Source organism: Vicugna pacos, chromosome 34 (genome assembly GCF_048564905.1).
Source record: "Vicugna pacos chromosome 34, VicPac4, whole genome shotgun sequence".
NCBI classification, from domain to species: Eukaryota; Metazoa; Chordata; class Mammalia; order Artiodactyla; family Camelidae; genus Vicugna; species Vicugna pacos.
Window position 1 is genome coordinate 11980682 of NC_133020.1, and position 14100 is coordinate 11994781.

A 14100-nucleotide genomic window follows, 5' to 3' on the forward strand; every position below is an offset into this window, starting at 1 on the left:
AAATTATTTCCCAGAGTAGGAACTGTAAACTGAGAGCACAAAGGTTATTAGAGATATTTTCGCTAAGATAAGCCTACTAAAACATTTGAAAAAGTCTTTCAGGAAAATAAGCGTTGGACAATTTTGAATTTAGTCTTGTTGTATATAATAAATAAGCCTTGCTTACGTTTATCAAGAGGACAGATTATGCTAGCAAACTGCTCAAAAAGTGTCTGCGGTCTCTACCCTCAAGGTGCTTCTGTTCTTTCAGAGACCGTCTAACCAAAACACAAGCGTAAACATTTACTACACGTTTTGCCAGACACTTAGAAGCTGTTCTCCCAACACTGCCCAACAGTGGTCATTAGCCTGGTAAGAGGGAAACAGCCATAAACTTGAAAATGAATAGGCACGCCTTCAGCAAAGACCTGCCTTCTGAGCAGGTAGGAAGTAGTCAGAAGAGAAACTCCAGCACTTTTGAACGTAATCTTTAAACTCAGTAAATTGAAAGGCTAAGATTTTTTAAAGTACATTTTTATAACGAAGATGAGTTTTCTCCATCGCACCTTTGAATTCATTAGTTTAGAACTGCTTTTAATTTGGTCTTTCCCATGAGAGCCATTATATTTTTTTCTCCTGTCAGCCTGATGCTGGAGAAAAAAGAAAACTGGCAGATGTGGTGTTTTTCATCTAGTTTGCTTCCTAGTTAAAAAGTGCATTAACTTGTATGCGCAGAATATTATTTATAAAAACTTCACCACCACTAACAACTTGAAAGAGACTTGGTTTAAACATTGCCAGTGCAAATGAATAAAATATTTTATTTCCTTCTGTTATGAAACTAGAGAGACATTTTATTTCGTACTATTTTTTAGGCCGTTACAATAACTATTTTCAGGAATCTACAGAAATAGGATTTTTTTTTAATATTTTTTTTCCCCAGACAATTCCAGTGGCTCTTACAGTATATTATATTTCAACTCCTGGTCTACCTACGTGCAGTTTACAGCTTCATTTACTTTAATGTGCTGTGTGAATCACATAATCACAGTACAAGTATGGTATAGGGCCATGAGGGGCATGTACCACTAATGTTTTTTGACTATTTAAATGGCTTGTTCGTAAATGTTCTTTTAATAATAATGGCAAAGCTTTTAGTAACGAAGTATCAGAAGGTAGTGAGTCATTCAAACGGGTTTCTTTGCCAAGGAAAATGTTGACTGTGGCATTGATCTCAGAGTTACTTTGCTTCTCTATTTTATATTCTAACAAGTAGAAGATTTTAGGTGTGAATTCACCCCTGTTGACTTCTGTTTGTGTGCAGTGATGTAAGCTTCCTCATGTATTTGTCTTTTCCTTTTCTTCTCCAACACGATGCGATTTTCATCAAGAAAGGTCAACCGAGTACGTATCACCGAGGAATGTTTATGCACACACCTAGGATAAAACGCGCTTGCAGACACTGTCAGGCACTGTGTATCGATAGCTTTACGGGGTGTTATTGGCGGCTTCTCTAGTCGCCAAGTCAGATTTCCCTGGAAGAGTTTGAAAAAAATGTTTATTGTTCTAGGCTCTTCGGTGTAACAGGAAACTGTGCTGCGTGTAGTAAGCTCATCCCTGCCTTTGAGATGGTGATGCGGGCCAAGGACAATGTTTACCACCTCGACTGCTTCGCATGTCAGCTTTGTAATCAGAGGTAAGCAGATTCCAGCTTCAACAAACGGGTAAACCCCTCTTTCCTGGCCATTTCTTTAATAGGTGGGAATTATACTGGTACACTGGACTAAAAGCAGTTCATGTCAGCATTTTCGTGTTCTGCAACCATTCATTCAGAGCCAGAAACAAATCACTGAGGTTTCTCCTTCGTCTTAAGAGGACTCTTCTACGCCAAAGAACTCCCATCATGTTAACAGGACGTGATAGGAATGCAAACATGTCTATAAACCTTCCATCTTCTTGGTCATTCTTTGCCTGAGAGTTTTTCTGGTCTTTTACAAAGTGGGTTTAAAATAGCTTTATGTTTAGTTGCTTCTGTGAGCAAACAAATTTGCACTGAGGAAAATATACAGGAATTTGTTGCAGGTAGTGTGTATTCGTCTTATTTTTCGTATTTATAGTTGCCCTGTCTCTTGATTTCTTACTTGAATTTTTAACTTTTGCTGTATATGTACTTTTAAAGTCGCTCCAAATCTCTTTGGAATCAAAGTTGGATGCAGCTAATAATTAAACAGTTATCAGCATCAGGGAGGCAGCCTTGGAGAATGGAAAGAGTACTGCACAGGGAATCTAGAAACGTAAATTCTAGTCTAGACTCTCCCTAACAAGATGTGTGAGTATGACCCAGCCGTTTTAGTTCTCTGGACCTCAGTTGTCTCCTTTGTAACATATGGGAGCTGGATTAGTCAAGGTCAGAGAACTCTTTCATCTCACAGTCTTATGACTTCATTCTGTTTTTCCTTATTGAAAATTACAACTTTTATTTCTGGCAGGAGCTATGTACTATGATACCTGTTTTACAGGGTAAGTTCAGAGGACGTTAGAATGTTAAAGTGCACATATCATTAAAAGTACATTTCAAAAATTACTACACTTGATGGATTTTAACGAAAAATCAATTCAATGAAGGTGTGAAAACACCTGAACAGCAGTAAATATTAGTTTTGTTGAGTTCTGAGTTACTGTAATTGTCTCTGTTTTACTGTTCAATGCAGTATCTTCTTAAGAGGTGCGCAGAATAATAGAAATATTATAATGTTTACAGGAAGAAATGGATTGAGATGCCAGCACTATCGTATGTTTCCTGTGTGGTCTGGGGTCTGGTACTTCATCTGTCTGAGTATGGTTTCCACGTCCTTAAAATGGAGAGACCACTAACGCCTATCTTGCAGATTTTGAAAATTAAAAGAACAAATTGTATAAGTATCAGGAACACAGTAGGTTCTCAGAAATTAGTTCTTTTACCTTGATATTTATAATTTACTTTTACCGTATTATATTTCACGAACTTGGTTTTGACACCAGATGCCTTGATAACGTCTCCTGCTAGATGTGGTTGTTCAGAATGTGGCCCGATACATGTGACAATATGTAATTTACCCAGGAAATACTTCAAGAAGTCTCGCAGCATCTTGCAACTTCCCAGTAGATGCTTGGAATCAAAGCAGGTCGCTTCAGTCTGTGACGATGCTCAGCCAAAAATAAACTGGCCGGTGCACGTGTTGTGTATTGTAAGGATGTGGTTACGAAACACAAATATCCACACATCCTTACACAACACATTTATATGCATGTGTACATCCATGTGTATGTTTTAAAGGTGTATTAGCAGTAAGGTTAGGATACTTTCGTTCGCTTATCACAATGACCCACTAATAGCACTTACTAATAATACAGTTATCTTTATGCAATAATAACATTTATTGCTTTTCTACTTATAAAAGTTTGCATATTTCTAGTGGAAAACTTAGAGAATAGAAGGGGATAAAGAGTAACATTGTCCCGTGTCTCACTACTCTAAAAGAAAATATTTTAATATTTTGGTGTGTAGCTAGCCACATCTTTTTCTATGCATATATGGCAAATGATATATAACACATACCTTGTATTTTTACCCACAATTAAGCAGCTTAAAGGAAAGTAACAGGGAAGAATCCTCATACTTGGACTTCTCACCTACCTTTGAAAATTCTTTTATGATATTCTAAGCTTTCTTGTGTTCAGTTTATGGATAAAGCTTCATATTTTCTTAAATCAGTCTTCTATCATCAGATGTGTAGATTTTTCCCTTCAAATTTTTATGTTATCAGTATGATCACTGTAATACAGACTTTGTAAACAAATACTGAAATCTTGGTCAGGATAAATTCACAGGAGCCTAAATAATTGGACAAAGCGGATAACAATTTATAAAGGCTGACACTGTGCATTGCCAAAGTGCTCTCCAGAAAAGTTATCCCAATCATTCTCACACCAGAAGTGTAAAAATAATGCCTTCCCTCACATAAGGTCTAACACTGGGAATTATTATTTTAAAAGAAATCCTTGTCACCTTGAGGGAGGAAAGATGGCATCTCATTATCATTTTAAATTAGCATTTATCTGATTACTAGTGGCCCTTGGATGTTTCGTCTGTTAAGGAACTGCCTGTTTGTTCCTTTTGTCCATTTTTCTGTTAGGGCAGGCAGGCTTACCTATTTTATCCATGTTCCACACAGAAAATTAAAGCATCCTTCAAGTGCTAAACCCAGCCTAAATTCTATTATGATGCAAAGTAATTGTAGGTTGTTAATGCTATTTACAAATCGTATATCAATTTTATTTCACCATTGAAATAAAAAGTTGCATTCACAATTAAGTCTATCTCCTCAGTGGAACTCAGTCAAGTAAGACAAACACTCCTAAATTTTGACTCTAAAACTGTTCACATTCTTATTGCTGCAAAATACTGGTCTAGTGTCATTATTAAAGTACCTAATATATTTCTGTGTTCGCTTCATTCATTACCTGCCGTAATGCGACTGCATATCTTTAGTGCTGGTTATGCACAATTAGCACTTAGTTATTGTCTTGTCACTTCCGTCCCTACAAGACAAACTTCTTTAATGCAAGGAGTCAGCTAATCTTCATCAGTCAAGCAAAGCAGACAAATTTTGTTGCTCTGAATCCAGAAGGTTTTCAATATGGAGATTCTCCTCTTACTTTGCTAGTTCTTGGGAAATCTCCCCCTTGAAGCCACCCGGCCAGGGAGCCTGTGCCCTCTGGACAAATCGTTGTCCTGGTGAGTGTGCCTCTTCAAATGAACACAAAGCAGAGAGGTGATTTTGGGGGCATTTTCCCTTAAGCGAACTTCCTTGACATCTGAAATTGTGGTGGTGTACGTTCTTACAAATTTTATTTAACAAGTCATTTCATCTTAACTTTTAAAATTTTATTTTATTTTTAATGAATGCACTGGGGATTGAACCCAGGATCTTATGCATGCTAGGCATGCACTCTACCACTGAGCTATACCCACCTCCTCTGTCTTTTCAATCAAAATATCACTAAGATCTAAAGCATTTCCGAATGTTTAAGAAAGATAGTAGTAACAATGAACTTTCAGGATTAGTGAATCTTCTCTGTCCTTTTTAGAAGAATATGGCTAAAAATGTGAATCCTGAATAAAAAGTCTAAAAGTTTATCTGTTTTAATAGGGCCAGAGAAAAGATATTTTGAGCATCTCATATGATAACTTGAGTCTCATTCAGCATTGGAAAATTCCGAGTGATAGGTTGATTTCTTACAAGTGAGTAAGCCCCCCATCCTTAGAAAATTCTATAAAGCTAAATGATGGTATTATAAAAGAAAGAAAAATGCTTGTTTGTAATGAAATTGCCTCAAATATGTAGATCTGTGTAACATTCAAGAATAAAAGCAGTGTGCTAGGCTCTGTGGAAACAGGTAAATAAAAATCTGATTTCTCTCTTAGGGGTATTCGGAGCTATGAGAGAGACAGGATATCAAAGATTCACAGAAGAGTGCAAATGATGCTAAACAGATCTATACGGAGGGTAGAGAGGTCCGTCCTTGAAGTCTTACAGAAGCTTCAAAGGGTAGATGTGCAGGGTTTTAAAGAAAGACTCTCCCAGACTGGCTGGGATGTAGGAGGTGGGTCTGGTGGGGGCAGAGGAGATGAGGAGGCCTGGGAGCAGTGAGGAAAGGGTTTTCCAGACAGATGGAGCTGCAGGCAAGACACAGAAGTGTGAACACATGAACTGTGTCCTGGAAATGAAAAGTGGCTCTGTGTGCTCGGAGATTAGAGGGGGAGTCTCTTACAGACGAGGAGGAGTAGGGCTTGGAGCTAGGAAATTGTAAAGGTAGGAAGTCGGTGAAGTGAAGTCAACGTGAATACTAATTTAAATTATTCATCAAAAATACCTTTGTAATTTAAAACTATTCCGTTCTGAGCTAAGTCTTTTTAATGGAGGTACTAGGGATTGAACCCAGGACCTTGTGCCTGCTAAGCATGTGCTCTACCACTGAGCTCTGCCCACCCACTCTGAAACAAGTCTATCTTAGCCATCATTTGTGGACCGCCTACCGCGAGTGGCAGTACAAGTTATGGTGATATTTCAAAGGGTTCCAAAGAAATACAACTCATCATTTTCCTTAGCACTGCTGTTCGAAGGAGGAAACCTGTTACACATTCATGAGAAAATTTGAAATGCCAAAGTGAATGATGCACCGATAAACACATGCTTTGGGAAAGATCAGGATGTGTTGATGGGGTCAGGGAATATTGATGGAGGAAATGGAAACTAAAGGTTTTACTAATTATTTACTTATTTATATTTTTTAGTTTAGTGACATACAGTTGCTGTACACATTAGGTAAGTTACAGGTGAACAGTAGAGTGATTCACAGTTATATTCCATTTATAGTTATTGTAAAATATTGGCTGTATTATTCTCTGTGTTGTACGGTGTATCCTTGTAGCTTATTTTATACCTAATAGTCTGCATTTTTTACTCCCCTACACCTATACTCACTGAAAAAAAAAGAATTTTTAGAATTTAAGTAGATGGAGAAAAGGGAGACATATCCTTGCCCACGGAATAGCTAAGCAAAGATGACAAGATTGTTGTTAGCAAGCAACGATAGCAAATTCTTACATAGGGCTGGTCACACACCAGGTATTGTTCTGTCTTACATGTGCTAACTCATTTACTACTCAAAATGACCCATAAGTAAGTACTATTTTATTTTATAGATGAGGAAACTGAACTACAGAAAATTTAAATAACTTGCCCAAGATTACACAGATAGAAAAAGATAGACTCAAGATTTGAACCCAGGTAGTCTGGTTTTAGTTTCTGGGCTCAGAGCCAGTCTGAGGGCCCTGGCCTGTTTCAGGGCAGGTGTTTTTTATTTTGACCCAGTGGATATAAACCATGGAGTTTAAGGTAGATGTTAAATAATTGATAGCAGGATTTGGGGTGTGGGTAGTGCAGCTTGGGACAGAAGAGATTGTAGGGAATGCAGTGTTGATGACAACTCACTGTCATTGGAAAAAGATAGTAAATTTGTTCATAAATGTGCAATGAGTATATAACATGCACCTGTTACTGAAAACAAAGTAAAGTATCAAAATCTCCATCTTTTAGGAACTGAGGATGCTAAATAGGACAGTAGAGACTTTGAAAATATGAGCTGGATCTCCTCTCTTTCTCAAGTGCTGTGGAAATGGAAATTAATTATAATTGGGGGTAAAAAACCTGAGGAAAATTAGATGACTAAGGTAACATTTTCGTTCTTAGAAAGGATGTCACAATGAAAGCTTCCTTATGAGGCTTTTGATAACCTTCTCAAAACTACTCTAAGCCCCGTGTTTTGTTGGGATGATTTATTAATTATACTTATTTCCTGTACTTTTCAAGTATCTGAGACCATAAGAATTCAACTAGTATCCCTCCAAAATATCTGGACATTAAATCTGTGATTAACTCTAAAACATTAAGATCAGATGGCTTAATAATCTGACTGGGCATCTTTTTATTCCTTAATGTATTTTTTTAATGAAGGCGAAATTAATTGAACTGACTATATCACACGAGCCATTAGGATTAGATTATAAGGAAGATTATCAATTTATTTTTCAAGAATTTTAGCTTGACCTGTCAATATACATACATGCAGTATCCTCTGGCTATCACTATTTTTATAATATTTTTCTGCAAATGCTCAGCCTCGTCAGGACCTGGTTATATGGTATTGGAAGTTAGCCTTTCTTACGAAGTCAGTTATAGATTATTTTGTTGGGTGGGTGAGATCTGCATGCCGGTTTCTCTGATTTCTTCATGTTTATATGTAGAACAATTTAAAGGAGGTTTCAATCCTCATTGCAAAGCAGTCGTAATCCGCTCTTAACCATAGCTTTCCAGGCTGTTTTGTTTAAGTTGTACATGTGTGACATTCCTAACCTCTGTTCCATCTTGACCTTTAAGTATAAATTGATATGCAGGTAAAACATACTTTATCCAGTTGACAACATGTTAGTGACAAAATATTTCAGGAATATTTTAAATGAATTTCATTTATATCACCAACATCTCACTGAATGACAGACTTTTTAAAAGTCATGTAAAGGAGTTATAGTAAAATTTTAAAAACCTGTGTAACTTCAGAGCCTCATGCTCTTACTATCTCCAGGTAAAAGCATGGATCTTGGACCCAAAGAGACCAGGGTCCTTCTCTTTCCTCTGTCATACACATTCTAGCTGTGGAACCTTGGGCAGGATTTTTACAGTTCTGGAAGAAGCTTTAGGGTTTTCATCTGAAAAAGACGATGTTCATATTTACTTTCTCAGTTGGATGTGAGAAATACATGCAGTCCCTGCATGCACATGCTTAGCCTTAGCGCATGGTAAGTACTTTATAAAATGTGGCTGTTTTAATCATCTACGTTCCAAACATTGAGGGCAGGCTTTACATACTTCTTATCTTTACCACTGACTTACAAAGGATACTGATAGTAAAGATAAAAAAAAATCTTGAAGTTTAATTTGCAGTATCATAAGTGAAAGGTTGGGATTTGAACCCTGTTCATTGCAGATGTCTCTCTGCCTTTCAAATACTTCTTATTTTAACATCCCTCCCATCCAGTGATGCAGCTGTTGTGTCTTACCCACAGAGAACTGACTCAGAGAAAGTATGAAATGCCCCTTTTCTTTTGCATTGGGTAGGTGATAGCCACAGGGCTCAGCACGAAATCCCTAGGCTCTTGGTTCAGCATAATGACCCTGAATTTATTAATCTACAAATAAAAATTATCTGAATTTCAAGGCCCCTGCAGGTAAGAAGGACATGACATGATCAAAAAAAAAGTTTTTATTTGACAGCAAATAGAATTTGGGAGTTTGTTAAAAAAAAAATTAAAGCAATATTTGAGACAATATGGAATTGAAAAAGTACTTCCCTTAAGTTGGTTTTTAGGGAAAAAAGATTCTGTAACAACAGCTGGAACACAAGAGTATTTTATTGTTTTTGTTTTTGTTTGTGATATTTTATTATTAGCTTATTAGTTCAAACTAATTTCAATGGTAATATACGCTGAAAAATTTGAATGGTAATCAAATATATATCCTATTTTATAGAATCTCATATAAAATGTAAGTATCTAATTTGGTACTTAGAACTGCCCAACAAAAGAAATACTTCCTTTATACAGCATATTTTAATGATCAGGATAATCTACAAAAATTAGTTTATTCAAACACCAGTTTTTAAGCACAATGTTTAAAGTTTATAAGTTTGCCACTGATAAAAGGAAGAGCTACTTAAAAGTCCAAACTTGAATGTTCGTTGTATCCAATATCCTTGACCACAAACAACGCCAGGATTTCAAGATCAACGCATAGTCTGTACTTTCAATCAACATCATCAGCAGGCAGTAATCCTGGGGAAAAAAAGTAAATTCCACAAATAAACAGACCAATCTTCCTTTAAGAGGAAAGCTAATTCTTTTCAATCTACTTTTTTTATTACACTATTTTCCCCTCTATCTGCTTAGCTAGAATAAGGATAAATTTCCAAAGCTACCCAGTTGGAAAATAAATAGGTTCGCTGTTTGTCTAGCATTCCAATCTTTGCAAATGTAAATCAGTCCAACTGCTCCTCATTTAAACCTTCAACTTCACAAAACATTAAAGGGTGGCTTTCACTACACAATTTAATCTATCCACTAAGATTTCTGCTCGAACATCATTTGAAATTGACCAGCTGATCAAGAGAGACCACTATCAAAGGTCAGTGAGATCAGCTCGTATAATTACAAGTAGTTTTACTGGGTCAACTCTACCAGACACTGCTGTTTGAAGGTTAAATTGTTACAATTAAAAATATATACAGATCTCCCCAGAGTTACTTTATTGTTAAATGTACCGGAAACAGCACAAGCATTTATTTCTGACCTTAATTGTGTCCAAAGTGTCACCACTGGGAAATTATACAAAAAGAGCACTTATTAAAAACATTACTATCTTGCCCATTAAACAGTGCTTTATAGAATAAAATACATAATTAGCTACTGGAAACTAGTTTATTTATCACATCAATATTAAGAAGTTCATCAGGTTACTCCCTTTGGTTTAATTGCCAGTGCTCAAAGAAATACAGTTACTATTTCATAGTTGGTGAACTTACCATAAACAAAGGACTGTGGCCCAACATTCCAGTCCGACGCTAAAACAACTTTCACTTCAGAACAATCACTTCCAAATTACTAGAATTTAATCACTTTTTAATAACACAGAGTGAAAGGAAGCTTTAAATGAGAAGCTTTAAAATGGGCTATTTTCAGGGGAGGGGGCGGGTATAGCTCAAAGTGGTAGAGTGCCTGCCTAGCATGCTTGAGGCCCTGGGTTCAAGCCCCACTACCTCCTCCAAAAAATAAGTAAGGTAACCCAATCACATCCCCCCCCCCACCAAATAAATAAATAAATAAAGTGGGCTGTTATCTAATCATTTGATTCATTTTAATGCCTTTTCCTTTTTTTTTTGTAAAGTGGATAAATGGGCAGTGATAAAAGCTTCCATAATCATTGCTGTGAAATATCATTATCATTCTTTCTTTTATTTTAGTAAGTGAAAATATTGATCAGTTCTTTTTTCTTTCTAACGTGGTAAACAAAAAAAAGCACCTTTGCTGCCCCAAGGTGTTTTCCTCAGTGTTCCTGTGATTTTTATATAGGAAGGTAGGAATTCAAATTTTGTGTCCAGTGTTCCATAGCATGACCTGAATGGTTTCATTTGGACAATAAGGGCAACTTTCTAAGCCGAGCTTTCAAATTCAGGGAATTACCATATGAAATGATGATTAGGAGAAGAAATCTTCTAACCTATAGATCTGAGTGAGATGGTCTTAATGCCTTTTATTTTATTTTTTAAAATGTTTTCAGATTTTGTGTTGGCGACAAATTTTTCCTAAAGAATAACATGATCCTTTGCCAGACGGACTACGAGGAAGGTTTAATGAAAGAAGGTTATGCACCCCAGGTTCGCTGATCTATCAACATCACCCCATTAAGAATACAAAGCACTACATTCTTTTATCTTTTTTGCTCCACGTGTATATAAGGATTGACACGGGAACCAACTGAATAGCGTAGATATAGGAAAGCAGGATGGTTATTTGGAATAAAAGGCGGACTGCATCTGTATGTAGTGAAATTGCCCCAGTTCAGAGTTGAATGTTTATTATTAAAGAAAAAAAGTAATGTACATATTGCTGGATTTTTTTGCTTGCTATTCGTTTTTTGTGTCACTTGGCATGAGATGTTTATTTTGGACTATTGTATATAATGTATTGTAATATTTGAAGCACAAATGTAATACAGTTTTATTGTGTTACCATTTGTGTTCTGTTTGCTTCTTTGTATTGTTGCATTTAGTACAATCAGTGTTTCGGCTTACTGTATATTTATGCTTTCTGTATCGACCAGCTATTTTAAATGAGCTGTAACTTTCTAGTAAAAAATTGAAGAGCAAATCTCACTAATGATACACATATAGATAAAGCAAGTCTATCCGCATTAAAAAAAATACTGAAAAATAAAGACACACAAAGCTTTTTAGCAACATCTACTCTTATTGCCACAATGATTTAGTCTATCAGTGTTCTCATTATAACCCCCTATTTTCAGGGGGTTAAAGATCAGCTTTAAAAAAATGCATAAGAATTTCATCTTAAAGCACTTTCGTTTTTTACCAACGTGAAAAGTGCCATTTTTAGAATAACCTTAAAGCTTAACAGTTGTCCTCTTATCCTTTTCTGTGCTCTTTACCTAGTCAATGGCTTTGTTTTGTTTCTTTCAGCCATTCACCCCTGATGTGAACTAGTGCCTTTGGGTATTATGTAAAATTTTTCCAAAGGGTTACTTTAAAAAAAAAAAAAAAAGAAGTATTACCACAATTATGAGATAATTAATTTTAAAATGATAAATTTCTTGTCCAGATGTTGCCCAGATTTCTCCGTAAGAGCTAAGGGTGTAATAACTTGATGGCTTGTTACGTTTCTGGCACTAAAAGGTTTTGAGTGCGCATCTTCTGAAACCATGATCGTGGACGTTGCCGCTCTGATCCGATCTGAGAAGTGAAGTTCATTTTGATCAGAGCAACCCAGTGCTCACATAGTCGTCTAGAAGAGAAACAAGGGGATTGATAAAAAGCTGAGAATTGGTGATTATATATTTTTCTGTATTTATCTGCCACTTCTTTTAATGTTCAAAAGTGAACACTTGAAAAGTTTGATGTGTCTTACTCTCTCGTTCCTTCCTCTAAGTCATTAGCCACCCAGAATGACTTAGGCTGAAATCTGTCGTTCCATTTTTGTCAAAGGTGAAAAATTATTCCCTTACCTCCGTGATAGCTGATAAAGAAGAAAGCTTTCTAGAGACAAAAATTGTGGAGGCTGATCACTTAAGTGACAATTAAGGAAATAAAAATGAGACTATGTTCCCTTTTTCTGGGTTGCACACACTTGGCTTCTTTGCTTCCACTGCCTGTACTCGAACTGCTTTTCAACAAATCTAATTCCACGCAGGCACAATGAAGCATATTTTTAACTAGAGCAAATTTTCGTGCTGTAGGTTTTCTTCTTTCATTGTTTTTATTTCCTTGATCACTTGTAGAGGAAACAGTATTTCCCAGTGTTATTTGCCTATATACTTTGTCCTGCCAATATATGCATTGCAGCTGAAAATTAAATGTGATACCTGAATTCTTGGTTTGGGGCTAAAACATTAAGCTGAAAATAACGCTGGTGTGAATTTGAGTCGTCTTCAAAGCTTTACTCTGAACATGCATGTGAACCTGAATCTTGCCTCTCATTTTTTAAGAAAATGGTTCTGTGAGAAGTGAATGATACGTACTTTTACAAATGCGTCATGATTAAGAGTGTTTTAAGTCACATGTCCCCCAAATTTGAGATATAGCCAAAAACGCTTTTCAAAAATAGCAGCTTGGGGCCCACGAAATAACTGTTGTTTTAACCTCAGAGCCTTACATTTGTTTCACGAAAAGACTTGCATCATCAAAACCAAAAACACAAAACAGAACAAATGTGAAGAGGATAGAAGAGATGTGAGAAGCGGTTTTCATAACCCAGCCCTGCTCGTCCCCATTGAGTTGTTTGAAATTCATGTGGATGGAAAGTTATCATTGTCAGTATCTTTTGCAAATGATCTTTTTTAGATTTAAATGGCTTCACATATGTTTATCAATATGTCAAAATACTTGTAAACTCTGGAACAAACTTCCCTCAGCTTCTTGAAGGTGTTCAGTTATCCCTGACCCAAAGACCGAACAAGGTTTTTACTGCCTTTTCGTTTGGACTAATCCTTTGGGAATTAATTCTTACGCTTTTTGCTACAAACAAAATTACTCACCTGGGTTAAAGATTAAGGCCTTAATCTCCTTAGATTATCTTTAATCTCCATGAAATGGTGAAACAAGACAGAAATAGACCATTTGATAGCTAATTACCCCCTAAATAGTAGCATTTTGACCTGAAATACTAAGCTAATTGTCTTGACTACTCAAAGTCCCTGAATTGTTGTCAACTTTCCTCTTTGTGTTGTGTAGCCCTGACATCACTTAGCTTGTTATCTGACGCCTCCAGTAGGACACCTGGGATGGAGCTTTGATTCGTCAAGCAGCAAAAGCCCCCTTCCTAACGTGCATCTCCCATAGGCGGCCTGTGATGCAGGACCAGGCGTCCCCACGCCACCAGAGTGCTGGCTGAGTTGAAAAGCTGACCTGTGTTTGTAATTTTACTTTCATCTTCCTTAATAAATATCTGCTGGATTCTTTCATTCTTTTTTTTTAATATATTCGGATTTATGTTTTTAATAAAAGGGGTATTACACTGTTCGATTGCGTTTAATTGGCAAAACCTAAGATGGTGTCTAGAAAGCGTACGTTCAGTCCATGAAAGAGGAAAAAAGTGTGTAAGGACATTTACTTTCAAAAGGTAAATCATGACCAGCACCAAGGACCTCACATGCTTTCTCCAAACGTTATATTGAAGATCTCTGAACTAGGTATTTGCCTGCCATTTATTTTTGTGGGAAAAAATGAAACTCTCAG

The 14100-nt window shown here is 36.4% G+C and overlaps 1 protein-coding gene across 12 annotated transcripts in view; it reads left to right on the plus strand.

The window, feature by feature from the left end:
* LMO3 (LIM domain only 3) overlaps positions 1 to 13881 on the plus strand; it is a 212284-nt gene extending 198403 nt beyond the window's left edge. For 11 of the 12 annotated variants that reach the window (XM_072954372.1, XM_072954373.1, XM_072954371.1 and 8 more), the window contains 2 exons: positions 1550 to 1675; positions 10914 to 13881. In XM_072954372.1, the coding sequence (XP_072810473.1) occupies positions 1550 to 1675; positions 10914 to 11019 (232 nt within the window). In that variant the 3' untranslated portion in view covers positions 11020 to 13881. Of the gene's footprint in view, positions 1 to 1549; positions 1676 to 6316; positions 6348 to 10913 lie in introns of all 12 variants that reach the window. The other variant, XM_072954381.1, reaches the window with a different exon arrangement.
* Positions 13882 to 14100: the final 219 nt, after the last annotated feature.